The sequence below is a fragment of the Pleurodeles waltl genome, chromosome 4_2 (assembly GCF_031143425.1).
Source record: "Pleurodeles waltl isolate 20211129_DDA chromosome 4_2, aPleWal1.hap1.20221129, whole genome shotgun sequence".
Classification (NCBI taxonomy): Eukaryota; Metazoa; Chordata; class Amphibia; order Caudata; family Salamandridae; genus Pleurodeles; species Pleurodeles waltl.
Genome location: NC_090443.1, coordinates 893,800,013 through 893,817,957, shown reverse-complemented (window position 1 = coordinate 893,817,957; position 17,945 = coordinate 893,800,013). Strand labels below are relative to the sequence as shown.

At 42.0% G+C, this 17,945-nt stretch overlaps 1 protein-coding gene across 1 annotated transcript in view; it reads right to left on the bottom strand.

Annotated features, from left to right (window-relative positions):
* EPS15 (epidermal growth factor receptor pathway substrate 15) overlaps nt 1-17,945 on the bottom strand; it is a 792,619-nt gene that overhangs the window by 566,260 nt on the left and 208,414 nt on the right. The window contains exons 4-6 of the mRNA XM_069232684.1: nt 15,812-15,859; nt 7,333-7,428; nt 6,221-6,286 (exon numbers count right to left, since the gene is read on the bottom strand). Of these exons, the coding sequence (XP_069088785.1) occupies nt 6,221-6,286; nt 7,333-7,428; nt 15,812-15,859 (210 nt within the window). The remainder of the gene's footprint in view (nt 1-6,220; nt 6,287-7,332; nt 7,429-15,811; nt 15,860-17,945) is intronic.

Genomic DNA, 17,945 nt, shown 5'->3' with positions numbered 1-17,945 from the left:
CACTCTTGCCTCCTTAAGTGGAGCCAATAAGGAAATATTTGTAAAGAGGCATTTTCCAGTTTCAATATTTTTTTTAATTAAATGATTGCGAATACCAAAGTAAATGTTTAGTATGATGGGGAAATGACAACTGCATAACACCACAGACCTCTTTAGGATGGGGTATTTGGACACATACTTTAAAATCAACCGATAATTTGCATGTAGGATCGATAATTAGAGACATCTGGGGCAAAACAGACCCCTATATGAAGTCATTCGCAACAGCTGCAAAATTAAATTTACAGGGATAGGCCTCTGTCTAGTGCTTTAAGCAAAGAGAGATAAGGATCTCTGTATAGCAAGCGAGGAGAGGACTGATGTATAGAGTTGAGTTCTTTATATTCAATCCCCATCTAGGCCTGCTTAATATGATTATGTCGAATGATTGTTTTAAGACACAACCAATTACCCCAAGTAAGACAAAAATAGAGCTCAATGTAACTAAGATGGGCGTGTACGTTTAACACTATCTGTTTTAATGTTTTGAATTCTATGTCAGGACCGGAGGCTTCAGATTATGCTCATCTCTCTTTAATGCAACACACAGCAGCCAATAAAAATACAGTAAAAAACTAAACTACATTTCCCACAATCACAGAGCCTCACAATGACCCTCCAATCAGGCTCGACTCTCCAATATATAGCACAAAGCTTGCAAAGTCCGTCCTCTTTCTTTGCTGCTTCACACAAGAGATAAGTGCATCAATCTTTTCACCTTTCTTGTAATTGCCGATTATACGTTGTTTATTGTGACTGCTTGAGCCGCAACGAGTTGCCTTCAGGCGCCCTGTTCATTCTATATTTAGCGGCGTTTGTCGCGTTGCCGAGGAAACAGTCTTTTTGACCGTTTCGGCAAAAGCTGGTGGGGAGGCCTCAGGGGAAGCGTGGCCTCCGCGGAGCAGTCTGCTTTCTGCTGCTGCGATCACACTTGCACATAACTCGAGTTTTTTTTCGAGTTTGCTAGCGCGCGATCGTCGGCGGTAAGGGTTGGAAGCCTGTTGCTCCCGAGCTCCCCATCCTACACCCCTTGGGGGCTGTAAAAATACTGACAGAGCTGTGCTCAAGGGGATAGAGGTGTCAGGCCCACTATTCCCCTATTTCCTGCTATTTTATCAGCAAAGGTCTTTTTGGACCTTGTTTGACACCAGGGTTTCCCACTCTTGTTTGATTTGGCAGCAGTGATTATTGGAACTTCTAACTGACATTTACACTGCCACCATGGCCCATCAAGATGATTATTATGGGAATATAATAGACAGCCTGGCCAGCACATGGAGGAACACATAGTGGAGGCTCTAGATTTTCATGAGCAAGCCTCTGTAAATAAGGCGTTAGTGAAGGCCTTACGTCCCTTTGCGCAATCTTTGTTTAATTTTGGCCTCAGGCAATTTGGCCCAGGCCCGGGGAACCCCACCCCAAATGAGGTCAATTTAAATGAGCCTGGCCGGTCTTACTTTGACCCCTTTGAGCCCACCATTAACACGTTGTTAGACAATCATGAATATAGCGCTTTTCTCAGTCAGGGAGCTGATCCTGCGACTCAATCTATGCGCTGTTCCACATGACACATCTTCAGCTTCTGATTCGGAGGACAAATCCTCTTCTGATAAACGCAAAGGCAATCGCAAATGCAAAACGTGCCATTCCGAAAACTCTGATCCTTCTCCCCCTCTGGCTAAGAACCTCCTAGTCGACCCAGACAATATCATACATCCCAGGTCCTCAAAGTGGTCTCCTTGTCCCGAGGTGGCTGCTTAGGTGCAATCCAGACTCAGGAAAAGTTTTGAGAAGGACATTCGTAGCACTCTACGCTCAGAGTGTCCACGCCCAGCTCTCGAGGGGAAAGTAGCGGAGACCCCGCGTTAGACCCACATATGACGACCTTCCTTAAGAAATTCTCTAAGGATCAGAAGAAGGGTATCGACAGGGCCTGGCGTGGATGCCAGGATAAACTACTGGATATTTCTGGCCCTCTAACCAAAATCCTTGATTTGGCAGTCCAGGCCAAAGACTCGCAAGAACCCATTGACCCAAACATTTGGCTGGAATGGGCTCAAAGGGCCATTTGCCTGTTAGGTAATGCTAACAGTTCGATGTCCACTGAACGCAGGAAGTCATTTTTATTGCGCATCGACCCAAAACTCGCAGAATTGGCTTCAGCGGATGCTGGACCGGCGGCTAAAGGCCTTTTGTTTGGCGACATGTTCATCAAAGACCTTGCCAAATACGTTGCTACCTTTTCAGCACAAGACAAGGTCCAGACTTCAATTAAAAAAGTGTTCAGTGGCCTTTTTCACAGGGCCGGGCATTTCAGAGGTCGTTAGTCAGGCCGTTTCAATTCCCAGACCTCTCGCCCATACCAGAGAAGTCGTGGAGACTCCAATTGCCAACCCATCCCTTCTTATCCTCATCCAAGAGGTTTCATAAGTACGATTTTTCTGGTTCAGAAGAAGGGAGGGGGGTCACTCTTAGTTCTCAACCTGAGACATTTCAACTCTTGGATCGTTTACCGACACTTCAAGATGGAGGGTATCCATCTTCTCAGAGATCTCTTACTGGAAAGAGATTGGATGGTCCGCCTGGACCTCAAAGATGCCTATTTGACCATTCCGATATTTGCCCCACATCGCAGATTCCTTTAATTTCTTTGGAGAGACCAATGTTACGAGTTTTCCGCTCTTCCCTTCAGCCTTTCTTAGGCTCCCTGGTGCTTCACCAAGGTAATGCGACCGGTGATGCAATGGGGTTCGTCTGATAGTTTATTTAGACATTCACATCATGGCTCAAGAGGAGCGTCTTCCTCGTCTGCATCTTTCATGGACAATGCAACTCCTACAAGATCTAGGGTTTTTAAAAAATGTGAAGAAATCTCAGCTTCAACCAGTCCAGAATATAGAATTCTTGGGCTTCCGGATAGATTCCGTCTCAACTCTGTTGAAGCTTCCATTAACCAAGAGCCTAGCTATAAAGAAGGAGTTGATGAAACCTTTGTCTGCTCATTCGATTTCCTTGAGGGTACTAGCCTGATTGGTGGGCCTCCTAGCATCATCAATCCAAGCCATATTTCCAGGGCCTCTACATTAACGATCCTCAAAGGTTGAAGATCCTTCACCTTCGCAGGGGTCTGACTTATTCCGAATTGATTGTTCTGTCTCAAGAAGCCGGGAGGGAGCTTCAATGGTGGCTGAACCATACGGACGCTTCGAATAGCAAGGCGATATTTGTCTCGGTTCCGAAAGCTGACTTTTCAGAAGACACTAGATTCTTCCTTTCACAATCCTTGGCACGTAGTACGCATAAACGATATGCCTCTGCCTGGAAGAAATGGTGGGATTCGTGCGGTCAAAGGGGTGTGGATCCCTTGGGGGCCTCAGTGCAAATGATAGCAAATTTGTCACATATTGCAGCTCAAGGACTAGCATACAGGACGGTGAATAATTTTAGATCTGCCATCTCAGCTAAACATCCTCACATCGATGGTAAACCAGTGGGTGAACACATGTTAATTTGTAAGTTACTGCGCAGCGTTCGTATTCTTCGGCCTCAACTTCCAAAGTATTCATCTCTTTGGGATGTCAACACTATATTAAAATTTTTGGTGGCTTGGTTGGCCAATGAGGGTCTTTCTCGGAAACAGTTGTCGGCAAAATTGACTATGTTACTGTGTCTAATTACATGTAGTAGAGTTTCTGATGTTAAAGCCCTGGACATTACAGGTAGTTTTTACTCCTACAGGACTATCTTTTTCACATTTCTAAATGTACAAAGTCAAACTCTAAGTGTATCAGTTATCCAGCTTTTAGGGATAATTCTAAATTGTGTGTGGTAAATTGTCTAAAAGTTTATGAAGATGTTACTAGAGAATTGCGAAGGGATGTACATGGGCAGTTATTAATCTCCTTGCAAAAACCTTTTGGCCCGGTTTCCTCTGCGACTCTTGCGAGATGGGTCAGGTGGTTGTTTCAAGAAGTAGGCATTGATGTCTCCATATTTGGAGCTCATTCGGTTCATGGGGCTATGGCTTCTAAAGCTTACAATTCAGGATCTAGATTGGAAGATATCATAACAGCAGCTGACTGGTCATCACATTCTACTTTTAAATTGTTCTATCATAAACCAATTGTTGATGTTGCTTCTGGAGTAATCGCTCAGCTTTAAACTAGCATAATCCAAAGCCTCCGGCACTGACATAGAATCTAAAATTTTCTAGCTTTCGCGACAAGAATTTTAAATTCTATTAAGGGCAGGGAGGCGAGGATTATCCCGCCTGGGTATTTGAATTACGTGAAAGATGTTATCTTTACATCAATTTGCAATGTATGTTGTCACACCCTGTATTGAACATATGGACTGATAAATCAAGAGATTATCGCTTTATTCTTCTTTGTAGATGAAAAACCGACTTGATGGACATTTTTGGGCAGTCTTCTACAGATTTGGAGGAGGATGATGATCCGTTCCTGCACTGTTGTGCAATGTTTCCCAAGTTCCTGATTCGGGAAGATATCGTTGTTTGGACTCAGTTTTCATGGAGATTGATTTGTTAGTATGTTATCTTGCCATGGACGTGCAAAGAAAGAGGACGGACTTTGCGTGCTTTGTGATATATATTGGAGAGTAGAGCCTGATTGGAGGGTCATTGTGAGGCTCTGTGATTGTGGGAAATGTAGTTTTGTTTTTTACTGTATTTTTATTGGCTGCTGTGTGTTGCAGTAAAGAGAGAGATAATCATAATCCTCGCCTCCGTGTCCTTAATAGAATAGAAAATTCGTGTTGCGAAAGCTAGAAAATGTTAGATTGTTGAGCTCTGGAACTGACACTCAATACAAAGGCAAGTTGTTTGCATTGCTATGGTCTTATACCCCAGCCTCATCAGGTGGGGACTGCACAAGATTAGCATCCAAGGACCCACTCTCTGCTGGATCTGCTCCTTCTTAATGGGTAGAAGGCAAGTTGTTAGCCTGGCACCTTATCCCTCTGAAGCTTGCAAACTCATCTGCTGAGTGCCTCGAGGTTCATTACTCAGCCACACCCTCTTCAATGCATACGTGACCACTCCAGCCAACATCATCCGAGCATATTACATCAACATCCTTTCCTATATAGATGACCCAAAACTCATACTCTCCTTCTTGGACAAGACCCCAAATAGCAGAAACAAGTTTACCAACTGCATGACCAGTGTCGCTAAATGGATGAAAATCAACCGTCTCAAGCTCAACACCTACAAGACAGAAGTAATGATCTTTCGCAAAAACATCTCACCAAGGGACTCCAACCAGTGGCGGGCCGAATTTGGACGCACACCCAGGAAACGCAGAATAATCATCAAAAGCAAACTGGGCATGACCATACAAGTCTCAACGCCATCACCACATCACGCTTCCACATCCTGAAGATGCTGAGTAAGATCCTCAAATGGCTCCCAAGCAACACTAGAATAAATGTCACTCACACCCGTCACCAGTAACTTGGACTATGGAACACCCTGTATGTCAGGATTGACACGCAACTTAAAAGACTACAAACCATGCAGAACTGGGCAGCCAAACTCATCCTCAACCTCCCACATAGAACTCACATCATACACCACACCTAAGGGAACTCCATTAGCTCCAGATATGCAAATACACATTTCATGCTCTCCACAGAGACATTTTCAAGGCACTAAGCAACGTAGGTCCAACCTTCCTGAACAGCTGCATTCCTGTCACACCAGACACTTCTGCAGAAATCCTACTCGCACACATCCCACACATACACACAACCAAATCAAGAGGACAGGCATTCACTTGCATTGCTCCTAAAGCTTGTAATGGTCACCCCCTCTCTTCTTGAAGCTGAAGACCTGGCGTTTTAATTAACCAACCATGGGCAGGGGCATGCGCACAGCTGCTCAGCACCAGGATACACTTGCCGTTGATAGTTTGCTTTAAAAATACACATAACAAATGCTCATATAGTTGTGCTTGAATACACTATTTGCTGTTAGGAAACACTGCCGATGCACAGTGATTGGTGACCACAAAGTAAGGTGTCCCAATTAGAAGAATAAAATCTCCTCATCACTAGGCGATGAGGTAAGATTCCCAAAAGCAAAAAAGAAAACGTGGTTAAATGGCATAAAACATAACGAGAAAATACACATCTCAATTAAACAATGGTGAAGCAAACTTACCTGAACAGCCCAGGGGATGTCAGCTGGTGCTGCAGCGCCAACAAGCAAAGGGCTTCCAGTATCGTGCTACAATATAAGACCCCAAAGAGCTACTTTTAAAATCAGAGCGATCAACACTTTAAAAAAAATATAACATTTGCTCTAACCTAATTTGCATGGAAACAACAGCGGTGTATAAAGTCCACTCTGGCTCAAAGAAATACAAATTAAAAACTTAACGTGCTCTTTAGCCTAATTTGGTGTCTGACAGGACAAAAGCTGCTTTTAGAAGGTATTTTCTTTTAAAATATGTAAATAACATATTACATATGCAACATCATAACTATAAACTCCTTCTTTGCTCTATGTGTAAGTACTTATTGCAGGGTATGCCTCTCCCCGATCTGTGATTCAATGCCTGCTGAGGGCATGTCTGCAATATAGAAATACCTCAATTAAGTAAAATAAATATGTAACAGTGGCAGATTGTTATTTTTTTTTATACACCAGTGAGGGTGAGTTTATCTGTTTGACTACAAACTTGTGAAATTCGTATCCAAAAGCAGGAAGGTCCACTCAAACACCTTCACTAAATTTACATAATTTCTCAGGTACGCTTTTGCTTTGCAAGGATAGGGCCAATATTCTGATTTTCAATCATTTGTATCCATAAACACCGGGGGCTGGACACTATTAGGTCTTCAAGTTATGGGGTGGTGCACTACATAAAACATTTAACCTATATGAAGTTCCTTGTATGAGGGCGGTCGGGTCATTTCAGAATACCCAGGAAGTGGAGCGATCACTAGGGCCAGAGTTCACAAACAACCGACCAGGAATGCAAGAGTGCCTTCCTTCTGAAGCCTAGAGCAAGAGGCCTAACGACGCTACTTTGATGCGCAGAACAGAAAGCAGAGAGAGCTTGGCTTCTTGGCGGCAAGGAGTGAAAGTGGAGTGGAAACGCAGTAGCTGAGTGTTGGAGGCACCGGTATGGAACATGCATATGATTGCAACTCTGTTTTTATATTGTGCGCAACCAAATAGAACACAGAACGTTCTCTAAATAATATAAGTGACCAAGCAGGCATTTATTAAATGTCAGAAAGTGTAAATTTAAGGTATTTTTTTCTTACGAATCTGGGAGGAGGTACAACCACATTAAGACTGCTGAGGGAAACATCATGCCCACTCTGGGCGCAGGACACGAGTCGTAAGGCAACATAAAACTCCTGGAGAAGAAGCAGAGGAAGCGCATTAGTGGAATGTAAACACGAAATTCACAAGGTCCGGCGATCATAAGTTTATTCCATCCATAAATAAAGGCAGACTGGTACAACGAGTACAATCTTTGCTCGGTTTCTCCTCAACTGTGACTCCTCGCTACAATCTCTCTCCTGCATTCTAACTCACGCACACACCTCTCACACTAATAACTAAACAGTGTTCTACCATAAGTGTTCTATGTAACATAGCTTTTCCTTATTATTATTATTTTTAACAATAAATGTGATAACCATAAGTTAAAACATAGAAAGTCTATTTTACATATTATAAAGGAACATTTTCCGATATTTTATCTTTCAACCAAACATGAGGTTTCTGTCTTATGGATTTTTTTAATTCATTTATAGCCTTAGATTTTGCTTCATTTAAAATCCTTAGAAAAATCACATTCTTGTAAATCCATGTTATTAACTTCTATGTATCTCTCGTCTGCTCACAAACTGTTTGAGAATTACTTTATGCATCACCGATGACCTCTTTGTTGGATTTAGTATTATGTAGAATACCATCCATTAAAAATTCCTTGTTAAGCATTTGCTTGCTCACCACAGAAGGAGCATGACACTTAGCAATTCTTTTTAAATTACACACCCTTCCATCACCCAACTTTACAGCATTATTCATTACCTCAACAACCTCCAAAGGTTCATACAATTTGCTTTCTTCTTTGGGTACCTTAACAGGTTTCCTTACTCTCACCCACTGTCCAACCGTAATATCACTTTCTCTAGTAATATGTTTATTAACATACCAATGTTTCCCTTTTTATTGCACAGATTCAAGTTTCTCTTTTACAGAGCTTTTTGACCATTATACAATGCCGGATTTTAACAACCAACCTGGTGTGTATTTTGCTCTAGGATTTCTACCTCTCATTAAAACAAAAGGAGAATACCCAGTTGCCTCATAGGTAGTAACTCTATATGCCCACATCATTTTTCCTAATTGCATTTCCCAATTTTCTTGGTTACGAACTGCCCTATGTATAGTATTCTTTATGACATGGTTAAAACGTTCAACCATGCCACTGCTGTTTGGATTGTACAAAGAAGTAGTTCTATGTGTAACTCCTAACCTTTCAAAATATTCTTTGATTTTTTTCGGACATGAATTGTACTCCATTGTCACTTAGCAAACATGCAGGTATACCTTCCCACTGAAACGTCTGGTCTCAGAATAACAAAATCTCATTGGTGTCCACCTTCTGCAGAATCTTAATAATGAGCCATCTTGAGAACATATCCATGAGCACTAAAATGTACTTATTTTCTAACACAATTGGTCCCATGATATAAATTGATACTTTTTCCCCATAGTGCTTAAGTTAACCTACACATACCCATGGGTGGCTCTAAAGTTACCAATGTTTTGTCAGCAGTTTTGCATATCTCACACTCACGAGCATAATTCTCAATTGCCATATCCATGCTTGGCCACCAAAATGATGCTTTAACAGCTTGCTTAGTTCTGACTATTCCAAAATGTGCCTCATGGCACAATTTCATTACAGATTTTCTCATTTCTTTAGGAGGAATTACTCTGTCACCGCTCCACAAAAACCCTCATGCACACTCAATTAATTTCTGACTTCCCAAAATGGCCTGGCTATATTTCCCAACCTTTTTTCCATCTTCTATCAAAATTATTTTTTACTACAGTTAGTTGCTTATCCTTCGAATACTTTAATTTTCAAGAACCTTCTGTAATACAATTTTTTTCTTGATCATGTAAAGATGTCACTTTTTCTGAATTTCGATAATTCATCCTCACACTTTTCCAATTGTTTTGGCATTCTTGACAAAAAAAAATCTGCAATCACTTTATTTCCCCCTGGAATGTACTCTACACTGTAGTTATAATATTGAAGTTTAACTGCTAATCTGGCTACTCTGCCTAAAGTATTTATAGTTCCTTCTGCTGTTAGCACTTTCATTAAGTGTCGTTACACCAAGCAGTAAGTACTCCAAGCTCCCATCCAGCACTGAACCAATGTCAATTGCCAATAATAACTTGCTTCCAGCCCTCCCCACTTTTTTTTTTTTTTTTTATATAACTTGCCTTAACGTTCCTGGAACAGAATATTCCGCTTCTCAGTCTGCTCTTCTTTCTCTGTCCTCCACTCGTTGCCAGTTTTATTAAGTAAACACGAAATTCACAAGGTCCGGTGTTTATAAGTTTATTCCATCCATAAATAAAAGCAGACTGGTACAGCGTCTTCGCTCTGCTTCTCCTCAACTGTCACTCCTCGCTACAATCTCTCTCCTGCATTATAACTCACGCACACACCTCTCACACTCTAAATTCTACACTAATACGTGCAATAACTAAACATAAATGATCTAACTAACAGGAAGACACTTGACTCGGGCAGAGTGAAAACAGTTTTACAAACAGTGGATTGACTAGAGCGAGACACTGTAATAGCAGGTTCTGGCAGAACATTTGGTAAAAATCTACGTCGGTCCTCAAGGTGTAACCTTAACAATAATGTTCACAAAGCCATGTTCCAAGAACAGTAGATTTACAAGTAAACCAAGAAGGGATTTTATTGAAGAACTCAGCTGCCGAGTCCTCTAGTTACCCGGGTCTTGCAGCGAGAGTGCTGTGTGTCGCCTTTCAGTAACTTTCAGGGAGCTTGAGGTTTGAGAGAACATTCACTTTGTTCGGTTGTTAGTCTCACCAAGGAGGCGGTACCAGTCCGATGTTGTTTAACCGTGACCTCCTTGCTGCAGGAGCTCAGTTGCAGACACATTTGAAAAGTTCTCTTCTCTGCAGTTAGTTTTACTTGGTTTTAAGATTTCATAGGATAGTACCCTGGGCTCCTACCACCATGTGTCAGGTCTCTGAAGGATCGTTGGGGCATGTGGTGCACGGTTAATGAATAAAGGAGGCGGTAAATGAGGGACCTGTAGCAAATCATTGGGGTGGCCGATGACTGAACAGCTGATAAACCTTACTTTAAGGAATGATTCATCTGGTGATGCTGTCCTTAGAATCAGTGTTCCTCTTAGGAGTACAACAGGTTACAAAATGAGTGGAAATGTTTACATCTTTGGTCCAACAGCTAGCAAACCTGTCTAAAAAAACCTAGCAGTGGTTTTACAACGAGTACTGCCGAAGAAGGGCTGTGGGGAGAGTGTGGCTATAGTGCCACATGTGATATGTTCAGTACAGAAGGTAAGAGTGCTGCACTGACGCTTATCAGGGACAGTCTAATAGCCAAGGTAGTGTTTAACAACGAGACACCAAAAGAGACAGGGATTTTGTGTGTGTGTGGTGGAGGGGGTGGTGGTGGTGGTGGTGGTGGGGGAGGGGGGTGTGGGAGATCCAGAGTAACTTATCTGGATCATCTGGGTTCTTTTCTGCTACTATAACTCAAACTATTGCAGGATGCTGTCATCAATGCCCATTTGTGATGAGGGTGCCAATAAGACTTCAATGGTTGACAGAATAGTCAAGTAGGACTAGGAGCAAGGTCACTATTGCTGTACATCAGCTGGGAAGCATTGACACCTGGGGTCTGAACCCAAACTGGTGGTTTTCAAAAACAATGCTGCATTTTAACTTATTACAGAGTTGGGTAGTAAATTCTACTCTACGATCTTCCCCCAAAACAGCAAATGGGTGCTTGGATACTAATTTGAGGTCGCTAGGACCAAACGAGGCCGGCTAGAAGAGTAGGTGCTGTCTTTTTGGAATATGAGAAGAAACCTGAGGTAAAGAATCAATCAACCAAGTTAGTTAAAAGAATCAGGGGTTCATCTACCTGTTACCAACCCTACTTGCGTTCACAGCAGCACACAGTCTGTCAATGTGCACAACAGGAGTTGGCCACAAGCCCAGAACAAAACCTCCCACATGTCAAAACCCCACTGACTTAGGCCAAAAGTAGCCAGCTCAGAGTTTCAGCCATATACTAGTCCCTGTACCACTGGACCAGCTGTGCCTCTGGAGCCTGAATTTGCAGCAATCAAAACTCTCAATGATAAAATAAACAACAAAGCAAAACAAGCACTAGTTTGCCAAAAAGAAGACTTATGGTTTACACGTCAAGAGGCAACTCAGTAATGAATAAATTAGCAATATTAATTAAAGCTTATTTCTGCCTTAAAAACCTTGGTTCATATCTTAATTCAGCCCCAAAACGGGAGAATGGAGATTGCTTTATTTACTAGTTTAGTCTGGGATCCTAAAAGTTCAATCTTTCTTAACTTACAGCCTAGGCTGCAATCTGAATAGGGAGATATTCTTCAGTCTTTCACTGATAAGGAAATAAATTGAAACAATCCTTTCCCCTCCTGGTCCAGAACAATCCCTATAATCAAAACATATGCATATTCTTTTGTAGGCCAAGAGTTCTTGTTTCAAAGATAGAATAAGGGAAATGGATCCTATCACAAACTTGACAAAGCAACATATAAGTTCGAGCTGAAGACCTATTTTTTTGTGCAGAATCAGAAAACAAACAGTCTCCCCCACGGCACAGTGTAAGAAACACAAAAGACTGGTGCTCTTGAAAGGTCATCATTGCAAATTAGTTGCTTCTCGAAATTGAATGGTGCTATTTAGAGGTCTGGCTCACCACGATCTAGCACCCCATGGGTGACAGTTGTATATTCTCATTTGGAACGTGAATGGTTTGCTTGACACAATTAAAAGGGAGAAGGTCCGCAAAGCAGCTTAACTCAGATACACTCTTTCTACAAGAACCCCATCTCGTTGGTAAAACATATTCCTTTTTGGCCCAGTAGGGTTTCTCATGAGTATTCTACCCATGTTTTACCGGGTGATCTAGAGGCTCAGCCATTTTAATTTGCAAATAATTGCCCCTAAAAATTAAGGGGTGAGGTAGGATAATTAGGGGGTATATGTGGCTGTTACCGGGTTGCTATTGTCTCTGATTACCCCTATATGCACTGCAATGGAAGCTTTTCTGGAATCTGTGGACAGGCTATAAGCACTACTTCCCCCGGAGCCTTGGGTCCAGGGAGAGAACGGACTGGCATCATTGAAGGAGCAGAGATAGGATTACTGAGTGGTGTCCTTCTATACTTAGAAAATACATGGACCTCTGGGGGAGGGAGAGAGGGTGGTGGGGATATTTTAGGCAAACCTTCAATCCACAAAAGTGAGGCTCCAGCGCTCATAGATCACTCTCCTGACTTAACCACTTCTTGATGCCAAATTCGAAGATACATAGGGTAGCTGATGCAGGAATATTGGCACATGGCCTCTCAAAAGTGGAACTCAAGTTCTGGTTGGATCTGAAACAGGCTGGATGGTGTCAGAGTGCCTGGTGGTTGAAAAATGAGGAATGCAGAACACATTCAAAGACATGATAAGAGGAGATATTTTTAGCTATGGGCCAGAAGCAAAGCAACAAGAGGTTTCAGATCTGGAGGCTTGACTTCTTGAAGTTGAATCTCAATACATAGAATCTCTGTTGCAGATTACACTCAGGAACTCTCTATACATAAAGACTGAACTACAGACATTGACGGAAGGCATGAAGGCGGCATGGCTTGTGACTTGGACACAAATTTATCAATGGAGTAATAAGGTGAGTAAGAAGTTACACTAGCTGTGCCTCGACAAATCTAAGATCATGCAACTATCTGACAGCCAGGATTCATGGCTTGAGTTGACCTGGACATAGCACAAAAGTTTTGGTCATATTATCCAGCTGTATACTTCCATACAACTGCATTGACTGCAGACACATTGGCAGGTTCACTAAATCTTCCAGTGGGTGTCTGATGGAAGACAAGAAACATTTTCTTGAAGGGGATGTCACTAGCAAAGAGTGGGTAGACGCCTTAGGCCAATTACAATCTGCCAAAACTCTGGGACCCAAAGGGCTTCTTGCTGATTTCTTCCAGACTCTATGCATCAAACCATTTTTACTCCCGGCTAGATGTTGTGATGGAGTCTCTTGACTATGGGAGATTAACTCCAGAGTTGGTTGAAAAAGTCATAATCCACAAATCTGGTTGTCTCCTGAATATTGCTCATTGTATCGTTGGACATCCCTCTCTCCTCAATGTTGAAAAATGCTTGCTAAAACCCTGGCCAATTGATTGTTGAAGGTGATCTGCTCACAGTCCAGATGGACGCCGAAACGTGCCACTAGACACATTAGGCATCTTCATAATCCCTTTGCACGTGTGAAAAGATTAGAGGGTCCACTGTAACTACTTTTGCCTGAAACTGACATTTTCTGTGGGATGCGACTGCTCGTTCACCTTGTTAAAGGGAGTTAACAATAGTCTGTACTTTATTTGATATGTCCCACTTATACACAAACCTAACCGTGATGATGTCCAAATTGATTCTGCTTCAGCAATGCAGCTGATCAGTCTGTCCACTGCCCCCATTATTCTGACTGAGCCATTAAAGGAATGGATTAAGGTGAATGCTCAGATGAAGGAGTCTTAATGGGTGCAGGGTATTGGCGACAGTAGTGCTGTACACTGATGACACTTTGGTGTCCTTGTGCTATCCGGGATGGTCTGGCCCAAGAGTCCTTCAAATCTGTATACTTGGAACCATTAAAGGAATCCACATAAACAGAACTAAATCAATCACATATCCACTAGATGATCACCCACATGACCTCAGTTGTGCCCATGATCTACAAGTGGTTAAAATGGTTTTAAATATTTAGCGGGTTTTGTGATGCAGGTCACAAAGATAGGCTGAGACAAGAACATTCTACTGTAAATAGACAAATTACTCGGGAGCGTCAGGTTATGGGCGGCACACACACTGTCATTGCTGTGAAAGTAGGCGATCTTTAAAATGGTGGCCTTGATGTTACTATTCTATTAGCTACAATACTTCCCCATTCTTTATCTGCATCAGCTCCATTTTAAGGGCTTTTCTCTAAAAACAGAATTTCCCCCAGAAGAGCTTTAGTGAGATGGTTTAAATCCACATATGATGGTAGGGTGGCGGGCAGCCAACATTATGTCCTATTAGAGAGCTACCCACATTGGGACTCTCAACAAGTGTCGATACGAAATGCAAGGCCCAGCAGGGCGATGCAGGGAGTTTCAATATTACACCCACTCTATGATAGAACGATTAATCCCTCCCTTCCTCCCGCCATCCACCCAATTTACTTTCAAAATTTGGAAGGAAACTGGCAGGGATTTGGCAAGGAGGCACAAATTAACAATTGAAACCCACTGTGGGATTTAAGCAGTGAGATGATAAAGTAATCTCCAGAATGAGGGGTAGGGGGTGTCATGTCGGGGACAGTGATTAAATCATTTGTCAATTTGCAAGATGAGTAAGATTTTCATTCAAGTCAATTTTGCTAACTTCAGTTTCACCAGGCATTCACTCCTTATGTGACTGACCTGGAGGAGATACCATATTTAGCTTCACTGGAGGCAAAATTATTAACAAATTAGATCATAAGATAATACAAATTTAAAGCTTCTTAATTATGAGTACACCAGACTCCCTTAAACAGTCGCATCATATTTGGCAACATGATCTGGTTCCACTTTCTGATGAGAACTGGAAGGAGACGCGGGCATTCCCAAAAGTATTGGCCATCACATCACATAATTCGTCCATCTAAAGTATCTGCATTGTACTTACTTAACTAAAGATATGCTGTGAAAGTTGGAAACTATTGATTCTACACTCTGCCCGAGATGCACATCACACACTGGGAATCTTTTTGACCCAATCTGGAAGTGCAGGGTAATTGTTCCTTCGTTGGACAGGGATTCTTTCCTCTTAGAGCAAGTTGCTGGATTAGAGATTGGCTGAGGACCATAAGATGATCATTGTCATATCATTAACCATGTAGACTCAAATAGGTAGAAAATGACATTGTAAAGGCTTGGACTCCTCACAGCCAATTGACATTGCTAGGCTCTGGAAACAGACAGATCCCATCAGCTGGAGTGATGGGAAAATGGACTGGACCACTGTATGAGCAACGAGAAGCCTACTTACTTGCCTAGAGGGTGTCCGCAGAAACATTACAACATTTGGAAATACTGGTGTTAGATTCATGTGGGTCTAAACCTAGGTCTCGCGACACTGAACTTTGTGATCTTAGAAAGATGAGGAAAAAGCTGCAAATGTATTACTATCCTCTGATGTGCAAAGCCTGTGAATGATATACTGATTGTAGTTGTCAAAGTTGTCAAAGTGTATTGTTTCAATCCTTGATTTATTTCCAGTCTTTGTTCATATGAAAATGAATGTTTTTTTTTTTTTTTTCGTTTTTTTATACTAAAGTCTGCCTAAACAGGCACCAATTTAACATTTTGTCCATCCCCAAATCTTTACAAATACAATGAACCATACCTGCTTGTTGAGGTAGCCTTTTCCATCTGTGTCAGCCAAATCCCAAATCTGTCCGGGAGTGAAATGTAAAGAATCTTTTATACACATTAAAAGCATATTAATACATAATCAAAATGAGTCATTGGGTCTAGAAGGTTATGGCTAGATGAACTACCTAAAACAATGAACTAGTTGACCAGTAAATCTTAATTTAAGATTGTCAAGAATTTCATATATACAGCTTCTTAGCTGCAGGCCATCCTAATAAAGTTATATCTCAAAGAAATCAAGTATATTTGTAGTGAAAATTAATAGTGGGGGTTCAAATACCAACAGATTAAGTGACTAATAATATATACATACAAGGTATTCTCTCCACAAACATATGAAAAATAAGAAAGGATGACAAAAAAGTGGAAAAATTTATTTTTCCACAGGTACTCAGATAGCCATAGCACAGCAAATTAACAACTTGCTGCTCAGATCCATATGGAACTTGCAAGTCAAGGGATAAACCTGAGTGGCTGCACTGTGCCTTTCATCAAGGTCACCAAATGAGCATCATTGAGTTAGGATAATAGTAACGTGTTATTTCCAGTTCCGGGAAGCTATAAACATGTGCCAAAAAAAAACAAAAAAGTAAGGATATGTTAACGGTTACACCCTTGACACAAAGTAACACCACAAAACAGGCATGTATATTGACTACAGTCAAGTGCAGGTACTGGACAGTCACAAGTGGCGTTGACAGCATTTACTAACATGGTTGTGTGCACTTTGCGGGAATCCACATCAGTGGCTTCAAACAGAGGCATTGAAACTCTCACCAGAGAAGAAACACGTGGACTTTGGTTACCCCTCATTCGGACATCGGAATCCCATGCTAGTCAGAAGATTTCAGATTAATGAAAGCAACCTATCAAGATGGGCGGGAGATTAAGTACAGAGCACTGCAGGAAAATAATGGGGTTATAGTGACATGTGTTGATTTAATTGTCCATGTGCTCATGGAAGATCCTGTACCTTTAGGTTATGTGTTGATAAAAACAATCAACTCACCGGGGAAGTGTGTAGACTGGGACAGGGGTGAGGGGACATCCTCCCTGTGCTCCCCCTGGCCCTTTCTCATTAATGTATCTCCTCCCTTCATGGGTGCCAGTCTACTAAGAATCACATTTTAATGGCAAATACTTGCAGCATATACAGCTCTTAAAGAGGAAGCCCTCCAGTCCGCTATGAATAGATTGAAAGTGATGCCATTGCCAATGATTTGTATGGCAGACATCGACCGTATTTCTTTAAGTGTACAAGGTCAGAAGAACAAAGGTGACCGTGACCCGTATGGCGGATTGGAGAGGCACATTACATTAAGTTACTGCTTTTGGCAAATATCAACACAAGCAGTCACTCGGCATATGCATCAGGGATCTCCCCACAATGATGGAGCAGAATCTGAAAGCATGCAACGATTGCAGGAAGAAGGGGCTGACCCTACTGGGTACTGAGCAGTAAAGCAGTGTAGAATCTACAAACTGAGATCAGTAGTGCAGGTATGTCTCAGGCCTGGGCACGGAGAGACACTGTGGATCAGAGGGCCACAAGAGGAAGGGTGCAACGCTTTATGTTGAGCAACATGCACCAGGAGGAGTTATTTTCTTTGTTGAAATCACAGACCACTGCAAGAAAGACATGGACCTGCAATGTTTTAACAGCTGGAGTGGCGGTCCAAACTATGTAATGGTCACTGATGGGGTAGTGGTGTCTGCCTAAGGTGGAAGGGCAGATCAGAATAATAATAAGAATGGTGGAACATGAGACACTGATCTGATGCATGTCCTGGGCAAAGCACAGTCCCCCTAGATAAACACGGTCTACTAACAGGGTGTATGACAGAGTTTATCCAAGTGAGTTACAAACAGTTATCACTCCTCCAACCAAGCAGTGCCATTAAGTGCAACATGCAAAAGCAAGGGGTACTGTAATTCTGAGCCTTTCTATACCTCATCAGTAAGGTGAAACTTCAGTCCAATGGCACAGTGAACTCAGAACCCACATCGGCAAAATGCTTCAATTATTCTCAGTCACTAGTAATTACTTGTGCCACGTGCTACATTCCAGTTCCATTTTTTGCCTACCATGCCGTTCAGGACGGAGA